The 20,728-nt window shown below is 34.5% G+C and overlaps 1 protein-coding gene across 3 annotated transcripts in view; it reads right to left on the bottom strand.

Annotated features, from left to right (window-relative positions):
* Window positions 1-3,575: 3,575 nt before the first annotated feature.
* The window catches only part of LOC127875323 (serine/threonine-protein phosphatase 2A 56 kDa regulatory subunit gamma isoform-like), a 50,622-nt gene continuing 33,469 nt past the window's right edge, over window positions 3,576-20,728 (bottom strand). The window contains exons 12-18 of one of the 3 annotated variants that reach the window (XM_052420307.1): window positions 18,291-18,415; window positions 16,287-16,388; window positions 15,430-15,502; window positions 14,176-14,295; window positions 11,068-11,079; window positions 9,980-10,027; window positions 3,576-6,622 (exon numbers count right to left, since the gene is read on the bottom strand). In XM_052420307.1, the coding sequence (XP_052276267.1) occupies window positions 6,482-6,622; window positions 9,980-10,027; window positions 11,068-11,079; window positions 14,176-14,295; window positions 15,430-15,502; window positions 16,287-16,388; window positions 18,291-18,415 (621 nt within the window). In that variant the 3' untranslated portion in view covers window positions 3,576-6,481. The remainder of the gene's footprint in view (window positions 6,623-9,979; window positions 10,028-11,067; window positions 11,080-14,175; window positions 14,296-15,429; window positions 15,503-16,286; window positions 16,389-18,290; window positions 18,416-20,728) is intronic. The other 2 variants (XM_052420308.1, XM_052420309.1) reach the window with 2 other exon arrangements.

Below are 20,728 nucleotides of genomic sequence, written 5' to 3'. Positions count from 1 at the left end.
AAAAATCAATATGCAGTAAATTATCTTCTTTAAATAAGAATGTTAATTTCATACACAAAATTTAATTTTATATAAATGTGATTCTGATGTAAGCTCTACAACACATTGCAAGGGATGTATCAATGTTAATACAAAATGAAGATATTGAACAAAATATAATGTCTAAATGAGGGGAATGTATATATATATATTCTCAACGATTAGATGTACAGTTTCAATAGTAAAAAGTTGTATTGCGAGTCAATATTAAGCAAACACAGTAGCAAAATATAAAATATTAATTTCATTCTAACGATTCACGGAGACAAAAGAAAACTAACTACTGGCCCCAAAAGAGCAATTTTAGTATTTAGTTAATGCTAAATAATTGCAAAATTAAATTGCTGTTACTTGCAATTTTAAAATTATAACATTTAATGAACATAATTTTCTTAGGCATTGTAATAAATCCTTGGCTGGAGAATATGCTCACATGTATAAAAGTCCTTTTTCAATATATGTAGCAATAAAAGGCAGTACAACCAAATGTTGTTCAACTCTTCAACAAAAGTCAGAATGACTTGTACATTACTATTACATAAATAATGCATGTACCGTAATAGCATCTGAACTCATGTTCTGGTTACAAAGCAGTTTCATGAATGTTAAGCCAGTATTGATTGGAAGTTCAAAATGATCCATTTCAAAATTCAGGTCCCTTACTAATTTTACATGAACACCCGGCAACTTAATCAACTACAGATCACAGGTGCTTAATGGCCCACATCATGCGAAAATGGGTCTTATACCATGTGCAGCTAGATAAGCTCCAGATCAGCCTGCGCAATAGCTGGTCAGGAGCTAGCCTGTCACCTAATGAGACTATGAAACCGTGATTGATTTTATAGCTGACAAAGTAGCTCCTGGCCAGACTTGCAACTGCGCAGGCTTGTCTGGATACATGCTGGCTGAGTGTGGCATATGAACCATTTTCGCATGAAGCAGCCCAATTCAAATACTGCTGGGGGCATTGTGTGTTTGTAGCCTATGCACCAGATTCTCATTCTGATACATACAGAATTACAGCGACTTATTCATTCTTAAATGTGCATTTATAAGTCATCAAAAACATGTTCAGTTTTAAAGAAAAGTGGCCGGCATAAGCAATACTGGAACTAGTCATTAAATAAGTGGGCCTACAATGAAAACGTTCCTCCTAGGAGTATAATTCTATGCACAAAATTGAAAGAGGAGGCTTGGAATGCAAGAAATGCTGATTGTAAATGGAAGTGTTTTTTTTTTAAGATAGTCTTAACACAGTGAAAATTACAGTCATACCATGTCGAAAGCTCATTAAATACGACCCATGTGCACATAATTATATCTATACCCAATATTTACTATCTTTAACCATCTTGTACAAACAACTTTTCATACATCCGTTTTTCATGGCTGTCCAATGGCCTGCATAGAACAGTTACAACTTCCAGGTCTTCTGTCACATCTTTTTGTGGAACAAAACAATCTTTGAACCAATTTGAGAATCCTCTGAAAAAATCGGTGTTGGTGAAAAATTTCAATGAGATTATGCTTCACAATTCAAGGACAAGAGTTCCGCGGTCGGAGATGACCGCATTGAAGCCGGATTTTTGATTTAAATGACAGGAAAGTACCTTTCGTGTTTTTGTCAATGCAATACTTAAATTACTGAAATATTGTTCAAAGGTCAAAATGAAATGTAAGTACTTTTCAAGGCATGAGCAAACCTTGTGTTATGTTTTGAATGCATGCATATACATGAACAACAATAACATTTAAGGTCACAAATATGAACTTGAATTGACAATTAGGAAAGTTTGATCTCAATTTTTTTATTTTTTAACATTTTTACATTCAAGGTCACGGTGACCTTGACCTTAAAATGACCAGTGGTCATCTACTAGTTCTGGCCAACCTTCATATCAAGTTTGAAGACTCTAGGTCTAAGCATACCAAAGTATTAACAACTTTAACATATTTACATCCAAGGTCACAGTGACCTCGACCTTCAAATGAATGACCTTGAAATGACCAGTGGTCATCTAAGTGTGCTTGCAAACCTTTACGTCAAGTTTGAGATTCTAGGTCCAAGCATACCAAAGTTATAACAATTTTAACATTTTAACATTGAAGGTCACAGTGACCTTGACCTTCAAATGAATGACATTGAAATGAGCAGTGGTGATCTTCTAGTACTGGCCAACCTTTATGTCAAGTTTGAAGACTCTAGGTACAAGCATACCAAAGTTATAACATGGAATAAGAACTTTAACATTTTTACCTACCAAAGTTATAAGAACTTTAACATTTTTACATTCAAGGTCACAGTGACCTTGACCTTAGAATGAATGACCTTGAAATGACCAGTGGTCATCTAAGTGTGCTTGCAAACCTTCATGTCAAGTTTGAAGACTCTATGTCCAAGCATACCAAAGTTATAACAATTTTAACATTTTAACATTTAAGGTCACAGTGACCTTGACCTTCAAATGAATGACATTGAAATGACCAGTGGTCATCTTCTAGTACTGGCCAATTTTTATTTCAAGTTTGAAGACTCTAGGTACAAGCATACCAAAGTTATAACATGAAATAAGAACTTTAACATTTTTACATTCAAGGTCACAGTGACCTTGACCTTCAAATGAATGACCTTGAAATGTCCAGTGGTTACTTACTAGTTCTGACCAACCTTCATGTCAAGTTTCAAGACTCTAGGTCCAAGCATACCAAAGTTATAACAACTTTAACATTTTTACATTCAAGGTCACAGTGACCTTGACCTTCAAATGAATGACCTTGAAATGACCAGTGGTTACTAACTAGTTATGGCCAACCTTCATGTCAAGTTTCAAGACTCTAGGTCCAAGCATACCAAAGTTATAACAACTTTAACATTTTTTATATTGAAGGTCACAGTGACCTTGACCTTCAAATGAATGACCTTGAAATGACCAGTGGTCATCTGTTAATCCTGGCCAACCTTCATGTCAAGTTTGAAGACTCTAGGTCCAAGCATACCAAAGTTATACCATGAAATAAGAACTTTAACATTTTCGAGCACGCCGCCCGCCCGCCCCCCCGCCCCCCCGCCCGCCCGCCCGCCCGACAACATCAATCTATAAGCCGAGATTTTTTCGAAAAAAATCCGGCTAAAAACCTTATCCTATTTAAAGACCATTCACAAGTATCAATAATTTTTGACGCACTCAATTAAGATATTCAGATATTACATAAGTATTAGTTTAGATGCACTATTGCAGAATCCTACCAGTTTATATGTGAAGTATTGACACAGCTGCTTAAACTGCCTACCATTTACACATCAAAATGATCTCTTTTGTTTAACCAGCCAATGCTTGAGAACTATTTTTACTACTAAAGACAAACAGGACTCACCAGTTTTGCGGTTCAGTTAATTTACTGACCAAGACACACAATGCATTTACTTTTGATCTAAGGTCAATTTATTTTGTCTATATAAGTTGACTGTTGCTTTGTGGGAATTTATCAGGCATGCATAAACAGTCAAAGGCTAAGACAAGAAACGAAACACAAACCAATCACAAGATTTAGTGCTATCTAGTTTCTACATCACAGTAGAATGTAACCACAGCTGAACAATGCTCGGTTACATTGCAAAGAAAACATAAAAACAGTTTTTATAACTTATACATAGCCTCTGAAGTATAAGTAATACGGCAGAAGTTGACGTAAACAATTCACACATGAAAACGTTCTACGAAGAACAGTCTACAATCTTAAAAGGTGAAGAGTGCTGGCCCCAATTTCAAGGAAAATGCTACAAAAACAGACAAATACAAATAATCTAGGTTATTACACAATCATGCTCCACGACTACCCCTAAGCAATACTAGTTTATATCCAAACTGTAACTTCAAACACCAACATAAAGTGAGATGAAATAATTCAATATCTTTAATTGAATGGACATAAAAAATGATGTAAATTACTATTGCATTGTTATTAAAGTAGCTAAACTGTAATAATCTCCATGTATACAAGACAAATAACAAAAATTTATGAATACAAAGCTTCACCGGCACATATGTTTTTGTAGTTTAAGCTGACTTGCTATTTTTTGAACATTTCCTCAAAACAATTTACTACACACAGAGTAAATAACAGGCAGAATATTTCAAACTGGAATTATTACAAAATCTTGGTGAGCTGGTCACATAAGCAAACACGAGTTTGGTTACGACAGTTAAGAAAAGGGATAGTATAAACAAATAAATAATTTATTAAAAATGTTGTACAAAAATGCTCATGAAGTTATTTTAAGATGTAACCATTTATGTATTTAAATAATTAAATAATATTTCTAACAGTATCAACAATTTACTGCACAATAACAAATATTTGTTGTAAGTTCATTATCAAATGTGTTTTGCACTGCAAGAGGCATTGTAGATTTCAGCTGCATAAAAGATGTCATATCACTGTGAGAGGTGACGAGTCACAAAATGATGACGCACAATACGCTCTGCCGGACATAAGCTGACCACAACAGATCAAGATGAGCACCTTGTACTGAGCTAACAAAAATGAGACCTAAATACTCGATAGGATTGTCAAGAAAAAATGTTCCCTGAACTGCTCATAGCTAACATACTCAGCAATATGTATTTTACCAATCATATGAACCTCATTCTTGGAAAACTGGGCTTAATGCACTTGTGTAAAGTAGTGTCCTAGATTAGCCTGTGCAGTTTGCGCAGGCTAAACAGGGACGACACCTTAACCCCTAAACTGAATTCTCAATAACAAGAAACTTCTTCAAACAATCCATTACACTGGGCTTAAGCCAAGTTTTTCCAAGAAGAGGGTCATATGAACATAGAATCCACGTCCAAGAAATGTTAAACATAGGTACATATCCTAGAAATTGGTACATTTTCAAGAAATGTAACACACATGTACACATCCATGAAATGTTACACATAGGTTAACATAACTCTGGTGAAATGCTTCTCAGTACAAGGACTTGTGTTTTGTAGTTATAGCTTGGACAAATTTACCAAACACTTATGATCTCTGTAAGCATCTTGTATAGGTCAATTACTTTATAATTGCATGTTCGTCAGCATTTGGGTTTATTCAGACTGACGAGTAATGTCAGAGATGGCTTTTTATACTAAACTGTTTTTCATATGGATTTTGAATTTAACATCAATAAAATGTTATCTTGTCAGATATTATGAAACAACAACTGGGCAAAACATGAATGTTTACCAATAGTTAAGCTCCAAACTAGGTCACGCACTTCATGTGACTAGTTTAGAGTGTACACACAAAATTATGGAATGCTACAATGTTAAATTATCAGTTTGTTCTCAACAGATAAACCTATACGGTAAGCCATTTAAGTGTGAATAAAGTCAACACTTCAACTTTTAATGATCAACACATATAAATGTAGACAGTACATTTGTATCATGTTATTTTGAAGTGTTGAAATCTTTTGAGGTAAAATCAAATTCACAGAAAATTCATTAAGATTTGATTTTGGTGAGAAAACCAGTACACATCAAATAGAATTTACTTAACATTACAGACACTAACACATAAACATAATTTTCCTACAAATGCCGAAACATGTTCAATAATAACAGAAACATTGTATATGTGATTTTCTGATTAGAGGCTATGATATAGTCTCTTGTGTTGGAATTTTTTTTTTTGAAAATTAATAATACAACTAAACATTGTGTAACTGCCTTGATTATTTTTATCACATCAAGATGGCAATGACAACATAAACATTTATTATTGATAAAATGTCCTGTGATGTTGGAGCAGTATGTATTCTGACATATCTGTTGTTCTTTTGAACAAAATGCCAATTACCATTCAGTCAAGTGTAAAATCTATATAAATAATTTTGAGAGGGAGCAAGACCCGACTATCTCCAGATGTGCAAAGAAAATTTTGCTTATCAACAGAAAAAGGGTGGGCACTCAATGAGACATTTCATATTGACTACAAAAATGTGAGAATAAAACAGTATGCAAGAAAAATAATGAACATAATTTTGATAGAACACAGGTCAGATAGTTGTTTTGTCTTGGCTACAGTCAATAAAAATCTCAACAATGGAACTAGAAACCTAAGCCTGTATTCACAATGCACACTTGGGGAACAATTTATAACTCAATTTAATTTATAACATTCTGCACAATGCCCATGGTTTTGAGTGCAAGTATTTTAACCAAAAATGTTTTCAACTTGTAAGCATTTTTTTAGAGTTGTAGTTTTTTTTACCATTTTGATCAACATATATAATTGAATTTCGCACAGAAGGTTTGACTCAAACATCTAACTTTATTTCACATCAAGTAATTGGTTTCCCTCAAGAGTTCTATGAATTCTGATCCTAGAAGAGAAGTAATACAACAGTGTTCAGAACGAGCTATTCAGTTAACACTCCTGCAAGGAACTATCAGTTCAGTTTTTCCAAATTTGTCTTTAAAAACTCGTCTGCGCGCTTATGACCGTCTAGAGCTTTTATCATCGTGATATCGTGGGGTAATTCTGATTTGCGACGCAACAACGGCTTGTCCTTTGGTTTCTTTTTTGTTATCTGAAACAGAAAGGAAATGAGCCAGGCTCTGTGAAAAGGGGGTTTAATGCATGTGCATTAACTTTAAGTGTCGTCCAAGATTAGCCTGTGCAGTTCGCACAGGCTAATCGGAGACGACACTTTCCGTCTAAACTTGATTTTGCTAAGAAGAGACATTCTGGAAACAAAAAATATCACAAAAGCGGAAAGTGTCAACCCTGATTAGCCTGTGTGGACTGCACAGGCTTATGTGGGACAACACTTTACGCACATGCATTAAACCTCTTTTGCACAGAGCACGGCACAAATAGATGTGAACATACACTAACTAACACTCACATGACTATAATACAACACTCTATAGGAAGTATTTCCTATTTAAGTTTATGACAATGTTATTATAAGACAGAAACTTAAGGCTTAATCTTCAAATCTGATTCTGTTAAAATTAAACAGTTACAATTGAAAAGTTATAGAAAACGTCAACAATTTATATTTCTGTATAATTGCATGTTAATTCATTCAAAATCTGTATAGATCAAGCATTTACATGTAGGTGGTCCTACATAGCATGAGACTATGAGCATGTTTTTTTCAAGGCCAAGAAGAAACACAAACACAAAATGTAACTGAACTGTCTTGAAAGGTCCAAAAACATAAACAATACATTGTTTTGTATATCATATTCATACAGAAATGTTTTTTTTTTTTTTTTTTTAATATTTCATGGGAGTTGTACATTGGTTGTTGCCCATGTTAAAAATATATTTAATAACCCAACTCATAATGTAGTTGTACACATACAGTCTTCACCAAACCTGTATGTTGTCTGTAAAGTACGACTGACAAGAACATTTTGTAAGACCTGCTACAAAGTTGTCAGATCAAACACAATTTAACAAAGTGTGCAATGCTTTATGTTTTTGTTCATATTTTTGAATAATATATATTAAAGGCCGTTCTGCTTATTTACATTTGGATGGATCTGAACTTTCGCAAGATTAATAACACTCATGGTTTCTTTGGACATTTTCGGATTTATTTTTTTTAAACCTTTCACAAATATTCTTTTGTTTTTTTATTAAAATTACATAAATGAAACTAAAACAAAACTTGTGATAACAAAAAACTAAAAGTCCAACAAAAAACTAAAAGCCCTAAGTCGCTCTCCTGAGAAATGAAAGAACTTAACTGTTCTTAGCACCATTTGTGAAGTGTTTATGAAAAATATATCTTCTGACCTTTCTTTACACTCGCAACCATTTTTGAACATCGCTAAGAGATTACAACAAATTTTTCGATAAAGTTAAATGCTGAATTAGATAAAACTTGAGACTTCTAAAATGTTGACAACATTTCACTACAGCCAAATAGGAAAAACTGAAACAATAAAAAAATGTGTCAGAAATATCATTTAACAAATATTCTGAGCAAGTTTCATGAAGATTTGACACAAAATGAGACTTCTCAAGTGTTTAAAAGGTTCCACTGAAACAATATAGAGAAAACTGCTCAAGGCCTTCTAGCCGCCTTGCTTTCAAACAGACAGCAACCATTTTTAAATTTTATCATTAGAATATTATAAGAAGAATCAGAATAATACAACTTAGTTTTAACAAGTTTAATGAATAGTGGACAAAAAATATGACTATGTCTTCTAAAGTTTTCATAAGATTTCACAATAGCTGTGTAGGCAAAATTGCCCCACATCATGCTGGCCATGTTTTTCAATTGACTGAAACCATTTACAAACGAGCATGAACACAAGATTTTGAGATTGTTTCATTAAGATTAAACTGGAGCTTTGTCACAGACGTGACGAATACCCCAACATGCCGCATTGACACATAATATTTTGCATGTCGTCTTCACAAAAAACAGCGGACACCATGCTCAATTTTTAAAATGCACTAAGTGACCCCTTGACCTAGTTTTTGACCCAGAAAGGCTCATGTTCTAACTTGGCCTTAAGATCATCTCCATAAAACTTCTGACCAAGTTTGGTGAAGATCGGATGTAAACTACTTGAATTAGAGAGCGGACACCATGCTGAATGTTAAAAAACGCACTAAGTGACCCCGTGACCTAGTTTTAGACCCGGAATGGCCCATGTCCAAACTTGTCCTAGAGATCATTTAGATAAAACTTGTGACCAAGTTTGGTGAGGATTGGATGAAAACTACTTGAATAAGTGAGCGGACAACAAGGTGAGGTTTAAAATGCACCAAGATACCCTGTGACCTAGTTTTTGACCCGGCATGACCCATATTCAAACTTGACCTAAACATCATCTAGATACAACTTCTGACCAAGTTTGGTGAAGATTGGATGAAAACTACTTGAATTAGAGAGCGGACAACATTGTGATGTTTAAAACACACTAAGTTACCCCGTGACCTTGTTTTTGACCTGGCATGACCCATATTCAAACTTGCCCTAGACATTATCAAGATACAACTTCTGACCAATTTTGATGAAGATTGGATAAAAACTACTTTAATTAGAGAGCGGACAACATGGTGAGGTTTAAAACACACTAAGTGAAGCCGTGAGCTAGTTTTTGACCCTGCATGGCCCATGTTCGAACTTGACCTACACATCATTTAGTTACAACTTCTGACCAAGTGTGTTGAAGATCGGATTGAATTTTCTTGAAATAGAGAGCGGATACCATGCTCAATGTGTAAAACGTACTAAGTGACCCTGTGACCTAGTTTTTGATCTGGCATGGTCCATGTTCGAACTTGGCCTTCAGATCATCTAGATAAAACTTCTGACCAAGTTTGGTGAAGATCGGATGAAAACTACTTGAATAAGAGAGAGGACACCATGCTGAATGTTAAAAAACGCACTACATGCCCCCGTGACCTAGTTTTTGACCCGGCAAGGCCCATGTTCAAACTTGGGCTTAAGATCATCTAGATACAACTTCTGACCAAGTTTGGTGAAGATCGGATGAAAACTTCTTGAATTAGAGAGCGAACACTTAATATGGACCGACCGACAGACAGACAAGCTCACTCCTACATGAATATACCCCCCTAAACTTCGTTTGTGGGGGCATAAATACACGTGTGATTTCTAGTGTTCAGAGGAATTCACTATAGCAATTTATGGAAAACTGTCCAGTTTCATAAAAATTATACAGAAAAAAAAATGTCAAGAGTTTTCAACCACTTTTTCCTTCATTAGACTTGGTAAGTTTGTTTTTGACCCAATGTGACCCAGTTTCAAACTGGGCAGAGATTTGGCCTCCAGCGTGTTCACAGTGCAAATACTTATGATGGATGACACACAACGGACAAAAGGCTATGACAAAGGCTCACCATGAGCATGTTGTATTCAAGTGAGCTAAAACAATAATAACATGAAAACTACTTGATCTGTTGATTTTTCCCCTTTGTTGGCTTCACCTTTTTTGAAAACCTAAATGAATAGAAAATATCAAATATCAAAAAGGGACGTTGTAATTCAATAATAGTTTTTATTGGATTTATCGTAATTAAGGAAATTTATCTTCACTTGTGTAAGATATTAATGAAGAAAGAGATGTCTATCTCAAATTCGCATGTATAATCATGTGATGATTTGTGAAATTATCTACGAACCTTGACTTACAACTATTTTAAAATTTAGAATCAATTAAACTTACAACCTTCATCCCTTTGGCAAAAAGTTAGCTAAATGTCAATATAGAATGCAATAATTATCTACAAAAATAACCCAAATTGTTCTGACCTAAGTGCAATCCCTTTTTGACTCCATAACAATTTTAATGCTCACATACAAAAGGAAATATTGTATAGATGGAATTCAAAGAATAAAAAAAACTTCATTGATACTACTTGGCTGACATGTAAATATAGCCCTCATTTAAATGAGCTGTAAGATAATCATAAAAAACAAGTGTTCATCCTACATGTACTTCAGTACTAAAAACCAAACAACCACAAAAACAAGAAACTGTCACAGACGTGTGATGCTCCTCAAAGTTTTTTTGTCACAATATTGCACTATATATTCGGATAAAGGTTAACGTCTTGAGGGCACAGTTGTTGGGGGGACAATAATTTTTTTATAGAAAATTTCAAAAGGGCCATAACTCTGTGAAAAATCATCCGTCCGGAACCCGCTGATAATATGCACATCTCCTCTTGTTAGTGAAGCTTCCCATTAAGTTTCATTAAATTCCGGTCATTAGTTGCTGAGAAACAGCCCGGACAAAAATTGTGCACAGACGGACACACGAACGGACAGACGAACTGGCGACTATATGCTCCCCCAAAATTTATTTTGGGGGAGCATAAAAACAAAGACTATGAAGCCAACATGCAATATATTGGAGGAGTAAATGATTGTTTATCTTTTTCCTTGTAATGTCATGAAATGGTGACGTTTTCAAAGTCTGGTGAAAATTCAACACAAGTGAATAACAACTAAGGTCATGCTTATTCTATTATGCTTACCATAAAAGATTGCTGGTGGAACAAAAAACATAAACAATTTTGGTTATGTCACATGAATAAATCAACCAATGTTTTCAGGCCAAAACATTGCAGATTGCAAATGGTCAATATTTTATTTTGCGTTCAGACAACATAATTTGATTCCACAAAATCACATACAACAGTGGATCAAAATGTAAAAATATCAATCCTACAGCATTGTTCACCATTTTATTTTTCTAAGCACATGTACAATGCCGATTTGGCTTCCCCTTGGTGCTGGTCAGGGTTTAAATAGGCCTTATTAGGCCAAGATCAAAGAGATAATATACTAAGATGTCCAGGGCATAAAAACACAAATGACATACTGTACTAGATGAAAAATCTAATAAATAAAAACACTGTTCAAAAGCAGTACTGTTGAACTCTAAAAGCCACAATACATTTTTAATGAAACTGTTAATTTTGATTTTTTAAGTCTTGAACACTTCTTGAAATAAATATTTATTTCTAGTGCAATTTTATTAAGAAAGATTAAAAGCATTAAAATTCAATAATTATACCAACACTCATTAAAACAAGAGGACCAAGTTGGCCCTAGTTCGCTCACCTGAGAGGATTGGTCAAACTTGACCAATACAAACATCCTGGTCAAGTTTCATTATTATTGAACCAAAACTCTGGCATATGGAGTGATTTTGTTTTTGTAAGATTTGACCTGGTGACCTATATTTTGAGTTGACCCCCCCCCTTACCAAAATCAAACTTTGCTTACAAAAATAAATATTATGACCAAGATTCATAAAATTTGAAACAAAATTGTGTCCTCTAGTGTTTACAAGGATTTTGTATAATATAATGAAAATTTTGACAACCTAAGGGCAATAATTATGGCATTAATTTTGTGATATATATGAAACCAATCTTTTCACCAAGTTGCATGATGATTGGGCAAAAAATGTGACTTCTAGAGTGTTGACAAGCTTTTTTTTCTATATAAATATTAGAAAACTGCCCCCCCCCCCGGCAGCCATGTTATTCAACTGACCGGAACCATTTTCAAACTCAACTCTCATATCAAGGAAACATATGTTCTGACCAAATTTCATGAAAATTGGGCGAAAAATGTGACTTCTAGTGTTCACCTGTTTTCACTATATACATATAGAGAAAAATGCCCAGCCCACTGGTTGCCATGTTTTTTCACCGATCTGGACCATTTTCGAACTCGTCCAAGATATCCATAATACCAATGTTTTGACCAACTTTCATGATGATTGGGCAAAAATTGTGACTGCTAGAGTGTTTACAAGGTTTCTCTATAGCTAAATAAGGAAAACTGCCCCCCCCCCCCCCCCCCGGCAGCCATGTTATTCAACTGACCGGAACCTTTTTCGAACTCAGCTCTCATATCGAGGAAACAAATGTTCTGACCAAAGTTCATGAAAATTGGGCCAAAAATGTGACTTCTAGAGTGTTCACATGTTTTCATTTTATACATATAGAGGAAAATGCCCCGCCCACTGGCAGCCATGTTTTTTCACCGATCTGGACCATTCTCGTCCGAGATATCCCCAAAAAAATGTTTTGACCAACTTTCATGATGATTGGGCAAAAATTGTGACTTCTAGAGTGTTTACAAGGTTTCTCTATAGCCAAATAAGGAAAACTGCCCCGCCCACTGGTGGCCATGTTTTTCAACGGACCGGAACTGAGCAATCAGGTGAGCTAATAACAGAAAATGAAGAAAAAATGTACAAAGAGAATAAAGACACCAGTAGATAATGTAAATGAAGAACTGAATTGAACAATAACAAGATCATAATTCAAAAGTAAACAAGACTATTGTCAAGCAATACAAGTCCCTTACCGGCTCCACCATTGTCAGAAATTCCAGATTTTTAAAAATATATATTTGTTGCCATAGCAACCAAATTTTTTTATTTAGGAACAAAATGAAATGACGTGCATAATGTCCATATTGCCATCTATCCATGCTTCAAGTTTCATGAAAAAATATTAAGAACTGTAAAAGTTATCGCAGGATCAAGAAAACCACCATTTTCAGCAGTATTTCTAGTCTATTTGTTGCCATAGCAACTAAAATTTTTGACGTCGGAACGAAATGAAATGACATGCATAATGTCCATATTGCCATCTATCCATGTTTCAAGTTACATGAAAAAATATTAAGAACTTTAAAAGTTATCGCAGGATCAAGAAAACCACCATTTTCAGCAGTATGTCTAGTCTATTTGTTGCCATAGCAACCAGAATTTTTGACGTCGGAACGAAATGAAATGACCTGCATAATGTCCATATTGCCATCTATCCATGTTTCAAGTTTCATGAAAAAATATTTAGAACTTTAAAAGTTATCGCAGGATCCAGAAAAAACCACCATTTTCAGCAGTATTTCTAGTCTATTTGTTGCCTTAGCAACCATAATTTTTGACGTAGGAACAAAATGAAATGACGTGCATAATGTCCATATTGCCATCTATCCATGTTCCAAGTTTCATGAAAAATATTAAGAACTTTTAAAGTTATCGCAGGATCCAGAAAAGTGTGACGGACGGACGGAGACAAAACCATAAGTCCCCTCCGGTGAAACCGGTAGGGGACAAATAAAAGCACAACATTATATAGACCAATCCAGCTATTTAAAATAATTGGAGTAATACAAAAAATCTACAAATAGAAAGGCAATCTTTTTTCTTCTACTAGAAAATCGTGTAATCATTCTTGCATAACCAATACTGAAATCTGCGACACCACTCGAAAACCCACCAAAATAATATAAGCCACTCTCTGTGAAAACTGGGTTTCATGCATGTACATAGAGTGTGGTACCAGATTAGCCTGTGTAATCGGTACTTTTTCCGCCTAAACTGCATTTTCACTGCGAAGAGACATCCTTTACATAAGAAAATCAATAAAAGTGCAAAGTATCGTCCCTGATTAGCCTGTGAGTACTCCACAGGCTAATCTGGGAGTACATTTTACACATGCAATAATCCTTGTTTTTCTAGAGAGGGGCTCATATCTAATATCCATAAAACTAGTTTGCGTTTGGACTTCATCAGTACTGCTTTCTGCCCATGTTATAACTGTTGTGAGCAGGCCTACCTCGACTGCCTCCTTCTCGAGTTTCTCAAGGGACACTAGTACCACCTCGTCGTCGTCTGCAGTGCTGTTTGCCATGCTTGACCCACCCATATCCATCGCCTGTTGACCAAACAGCTTGAACTGCAAGCACACCGTGGGGTAGATAGTGAGGGCTATTTTTATTCTATATACTGTAAACTCATGATTATTTGTGGGACATTAATTTCCTTGATTTCATGTGTTCATAAACCAGGAATTCAGCACAAGCACACCTTAAATTTATCTTTTTTCCCTCCAAATTAGAATTCCACCACAAGTCATTTGTTGAAAAACAAGAAATGTGTTTGTCGAAAAACACTATGTCCCTTTCTGTGTCGCTTTGAAGCTATATATTTGACCTTTGACCTTGAAGGATGACCTTTCACCACTCAAAATGTGCAACCTCATGAGATACACATGCATGCCAAATAAGAAGTTGCTATCTTCAATATTGCAAAAGTTATGGCAAAATGTTAAAGTTGGAGCAAACAAACCAACAGACCAACAGACAGGGCAAAAACAATATGTCCCCCACTATAGTGGTGGGGGACATAAAAAATAATTTAATGGTGAGGAATATAAATGATTTTTACAGTAAAGGTTACATCCCTGAAGAAAATTTCTATACACTCATGCAGTTTTCACACAAAATGAAACTAACATCGAAAAATTTCATTCCCTCTTATCAGTTTAATTGCAAAAAAGTTATCCCAATTTTTTTTCCAGGCGTTTTTTTCTTTCCTGCTTGAAGCCTTATAAACAAACCCTGGCAAGTATCATGGGACAGAAAGCAACAACTCAGGCTGATGCTAAAAACTTCAGAATATGCAAAAACGGATATATAATGTGTTACCAAACTTGATTTTGACAGCTTTAAAACTTGATTTTGACAGCTTTATAATGATGCTCAATTACTGCAGTGTCTGTATTTTGAAGTTTATGGGGTTCTTCTCCTGCAAGGGCTTTATTATGTGAGGACCAGGAATGTGTCCCGGCACAAACCACCTAACTTTTTACTCACAATAGTTGGGAAAAACGTTGATCGAGTTGCAATGTCCAGCTATAACTTTTTTTTACTGAAAGGTATTCAATTTTGGTTTGTTTTTGTGGTGTAGGGGGAACCAGACCCAAGTTTAAGCAGGTATCTAACCAGGGTCTCCTAGTAGCTGGTGTACATACAACTGTGCTCATGGGACGGATGCTCCATGTTTAAACCAAAGGAAACTATCCTTTTACCTGGGGATTTCCTTTAGCCAAGTTTTGCAGTTTGAGCCAGGTCTCCTCACGATGCTTTGCCCTTTCTTTCTCCCTGGAAAAAATTGTTACAAACTTTGATTTCTACTTCTAGATTTGACCAGGGTGGACAAACTTTTACAATAATTGTTGTCTAATTGTCATTTAACCACAAATAACTTGACATATTGTTCTGTGAAAACCAGACAAGCTAAACATCATTTCTGCAAATTATGTATGATAAATTTTGGCTTTTTACAGCCATTGGTGCACATATAACTTTAAGAAGAGGAAACATACAACTATTGCAGAAAAGAAACAGTTCAACAAACTACAACTTAGTCAAACAAGTAACAAAATAACAATTACACCACTTGGTCACAGGCATAGCAGCCATGCTCATGGATAATGTCAAGGGCACATAACTGAGGAACATGTGGTTCACTGCGATGTGAAATGTGTCTTGCAAATAAACACTTAATGTTTGGTTGCATATTTCAACTTTCAATGTAATCCAATGAGAAATGTAGAAGTAGTTCTCTCTACAAACTCCGTACATATTATGCTGACATACCTCCAAACCAACCAATGCATGACTCCTTATACTCCTATCAAACTTTGCAAGTCGTATAATAAGGCATTTTCAGACAACATTTTCTCCTATCATTGCAATTAACAGAAATCTTGTTCAATTCTCTCATTATTCAACACACCCTAATCAACAAATTTTAACACTGATAGTACCATAACAACATAAAGACAGTCTTTTACAAAAAGCTGATCACCTAGGTATATGCACTTGGTAATTGAAAAATAATTCAACAAAAAATAAATAATTTGCTACAAGTTATGCCCCATACTTTTGTCGCTCTGTTTTATACTGCTGTGTGCAGTCATCAAACAACTTCTGATTCATCTCCATAAACAACTTCAGTGCATTGTATATCAAGCCGTGGATAGTCCTGAAACATAGGGGCATAACATGATTGCATCATACTGGTGCAAGTCCTTCACTACAACTATCAACATTCATATGATTCAAATGTCAAAGCTAATGGTAGCTTTTATATTTAATGATAACAGGTAGATTAAATATATAATAAATATCTTCTAAATCAAATGTTTACTTCCATCAAATGAAAATCAAGTTTTGGACAATACAGTTTTATTACTATTTGTTGGAAAAAAATCTGTCTATAAGTTACAGAGAACAAGAGCACCGCATAACAGGTGCCACACTCGGCTGCGGGTGCATTTTTGAAGAAATGAAAGCTTGTCAGATTTTTTTTTTTTTTTTTATAGAGGTCACAGTGACCTTGACCTAGTGACCCAAATATGGATGTGGCGTGTAGAACTCATCAAGGTGCAGCTACATATGAAGTTTTAAAGTTGTAGGTGGAAGCACTTTGATTTTAGAGCCAATGTTTTAGCACGACGCGGAAGGCGGACACGACGACGGACAAGACACGACACGACGAGCTGGCTATAACAATACCTCAGGTTTTCTCCGAAAACAGCCGAGCTAAAAATCTGCCCAGAGAAGAGGGAATTTTTCAATATTGCCCAATTATATATTTTGTTCATGAGCGAGTCTTTGACTGTACACAGACAAACAGCATTTTCCCTACCAAATAACAGTTGTCAGGGTTACAACAGGTTATCTTTAAATTTGCTTAAGTACTCTTCTGTTATGGCAGGATGTCAATCAGGATGTTTATTATTATTTCTGTAGCCACAGCAATCACAATTTTTGTCTATATAAAACCCCTAAAATAATGTGCATATTCGCCATATGGCACTCTATCTGCACACCAAGTTTCATCAACCAACGCTAGCAGTTTATGAGTCGTTAATGGATCAAGATATAAGTTTTCCATAATTTCTGAAACCATAGTAACCACAGTTTTTACTGACAAAAACCCCCACTAAAATGACAAGCAAAATCCCTTATTAAATTTGATTTTAGTTGTATTGATTTAGTTTACAGTTATTGTTTTATAACCATTATAAATCTTATTAAAAGTTCAATAGAAAATATTACATAAAGAAATTTGCAAGTAATTTAACGCATCAACAGATTTAAACTTTGAAAATCTTAGCCAAGGACTGACAACATACTATTGGGGATAAATAGTATCCATAAATACAAATGTTTAGCAAGACTAAGCATGCTTTTATTTTTACTAATATACAGTGTTAAGTGTTATACAACAGCTTAATATTAATTTACCCACTCTGTTCAATTCAACATGCCTATTTAAAAACAAAGAATTATTACATAACAAACCTATGTGAATTTCCAACAATTAATTAACTTTGAATCAATGCAATAAATGCAGTTTCATGCCATTCAATTGAAACAGAAACAGTGTCCATGCATGTCAAGTGAAAACCATGTGCATGAATTCAAAAAGAAAAGTACATGTACATCTATAACAGGTTTAATTTGCCCACTTGATTCCCCCCCCCCCCCCCATAATTAACCAAAGAGCAAAATTGTCTTCATAACAGATACAGAACGTAACAGTAGTTCTTGTGTAAAAAGTTGGCCATTCACAGATAGAGAATCAGCTGTAAGAAGGAAGTATTATATTATGTCTAGGTGTGGAAAAAAAAAGATATTTGTATGATTGTCTATTTTGTACAGCTGTATAATCACACTAATTTACATATAATCCTCTGAAATCCAACTATAAACAAACTGAAAAAAGAGCATTCTATGTTTTTTGAAACCAGTCAATTCTCCTTGTGGTATATAAAACTCAGATTCTAGACTAGAGATATCACTTAGAACATAGAAAACGGTGAAACTACGCCTGTATACTGCAGCTATATACGATGAAGTGTTACAATAATGTTCTTACTTGTTCCAATGTTCTTTGGTTTTATACAAAGCCGGAAACGTTATAGGTAAAATCGTGCTTGCATTGTCGCTGATTAGACTCAGGATATACTCATTGTTCCAAAAATACAGGGCCCGTTCAGCCACCTGGATTGAACATCAGACACAAAACAAAACATGAGTGAAACTCAAAACATGAACGAGGAAGGAAACTTATGCAAATAAAATACACACAATGCTTCTAAAGAACCTTTCTTTGTGCTATTAATATTTGTACTGAAATAACTGTATAGAGACCTGCTCTGAGAAAACTGGGATTACCGCATGTGCATAAAGTGTTGTCCAAAATTAAGGGTAATCTGGGACGGCACGTGACGTCCATGCATTAAGCCCCCTTTTCTCAGAGTGAGGCGCGTATAAATCGGGTATCAGCCTAAAATGTCTGTATCAGAAACAATTGTTTTCATATGCTATCAATGGCCCTTTTACAAGGAAGAAACAAGACGGCTGGAATATTGTTTAAGAAATGCTATTCTACATATATAGTTCAAATAGCCCTTATTGTTGAATGCATTTCTAAAATCAATTTTAGCCCATTTTTGCTTTCACACAAAAAAATGTATTATTTTCAAAAGGTCCTTTATTAAGCATGCCAGACTTCACACACTTGAATTCTGTGTAAGGTTAAATCCAGACCACAAAATTACATATTTTTTACGTGGCAAAATATGCAAGCATGTTAACAAAATTTGTTCACAAAAATCTAAACTGACTGCTTCTGTTTCTTTGGTATAGGATCATTTTGAATTGATAAACAGATTTTGTAATATGGCAAAGAAAAAAATATTATTAAATTGTCAAATTTAATGATACAAAAGCTTAAATACTCTCCAATCCACTTGAACTCCCTTAACACAGAATGCAAGTAACCTAACATAAACACTCATGGTTCCTTCATGCAGAAATCAACACACAACTTAAAAAATAATTCATGATGAAACAAGAGAAAATATTTAAGTCATGCCATTACGCTTTTATTTGCAATATTGAAATTACATGGATATCAAACTTAATATTTTGTAATGGATTGTTTGCTCTTATATCAAATTGTTTAGCTCAACTTTTAACAAGTGGAAATGTTATTAAAACCTTTATAAAAATGTAATAAAATCACATTACAAGTTTGATATCAATAAAATGTGATTCACTCCTTTTTTATATGGCCTATGTGTAAAATGAAACAAAAATGACCAAAATAAACAATAGATTTGTAGGGAAAAAACACTGTGCAAATACATGCCAAAATATATATATATTATGCACGTAAAAAATCAGCCTTGCTTGATAATTTTTTATTTTTTTTATAATGATTTTTTATTATTAATAAAATAATGGCCAACCATTATTGCCTGACACAAAACTAAGAAGAATTGACCAATTAAATTTTATTATTAATTGTAAAAATTCTTTTCCAAATTCTTTACATCCCATATTAAAGAAATAGTTTTCAAACTTGAAGCAAATTCACACGTATAAATTACATCTTCATCAAGAAAAGGTTAGAATTATTTTCATAAAAAGCAAAATAAATCTTGATAGTGAAAATGTTTTAAAAATTTGCAAGCAAGTTTGATTCAATAATGACAAATTAGTGGACACTTCTCAAACAGCATACTCATTAAAATTATAGATGTCTTACTTGTTCCAATGATGTTTAGTTTTATAAAGTGAAGGAAACATGAGTGGTAATATGTTGACCACATGTTCACTGATAAGGCTAAGAATGTACTCATTATTCCAGTAATACAACACCCGTTCAGCTACCTGAAACAGTGCAACGTATTGGTCATGTTCTTACATACTTCAGCCATGTTGAAAAAAACCCACATGCAAACAACTTAACTTTTTATAATTTATACTAGTTATTTTCCAATTGAAAATTAACTTTCCTAATGAAAACAAGGCTATTGTCAAGCAATATGGTCCCCTACCGGCTCCACCATTGTCAGAAATTCCACCATTTTCAAATTATTATTTTTTGGTTGCCATAGCAACCACAATTTTTGACGTAGGAACAAAATGAAATGACGTGCATAATGTCCATATTGCCATCTATCCCATGTTCCAAGTTTCATTAAAAAATATTCAGAACTTTTAAAGTTATCGCAGGATCAAGAAAACCACCATTTTCAGCAGTATTTCTAGTCTATTTGTTGCCATAGCAACCAGAATTTTTGACGTAGGAACAAAATGAAATAACGTGCATAATGTCCATATTGCCATCTATCCATGTTCCAAGTTTCATGAAAAAATATTAAGAACTTTGAAAGTTATCGCAGGATCCAGGAAAGTGTGACGGATGGACTGACAGACGGAGTCTGGTGAAACCGGTAGGGGACAGTTAACCGTTAAGTGAACAACAAATTTAACAAGAGGGCCTGAAAGGCCCAAAGTCGCTCA

The sequence above is a fragment of the Dreissena polymorpha genome, chromosome 3, assembly GCF_020536995.1.
Source record: "Dreissena polymorpha isolate Duluth1 chromosome 3, UMN_Dpol_1.0, whole genome shotgun sequence".
In the NCBI taxonomy this organism is placed as follows: Eukaryota; Metazoa; Mollusca; class Bivalvia; order Myida; family Dreissenidae; genus Dreissena; species Dreissena polymorpha.
This window is presented reverse-complemented; position numbering and strand designations above follow the sequence as displayed.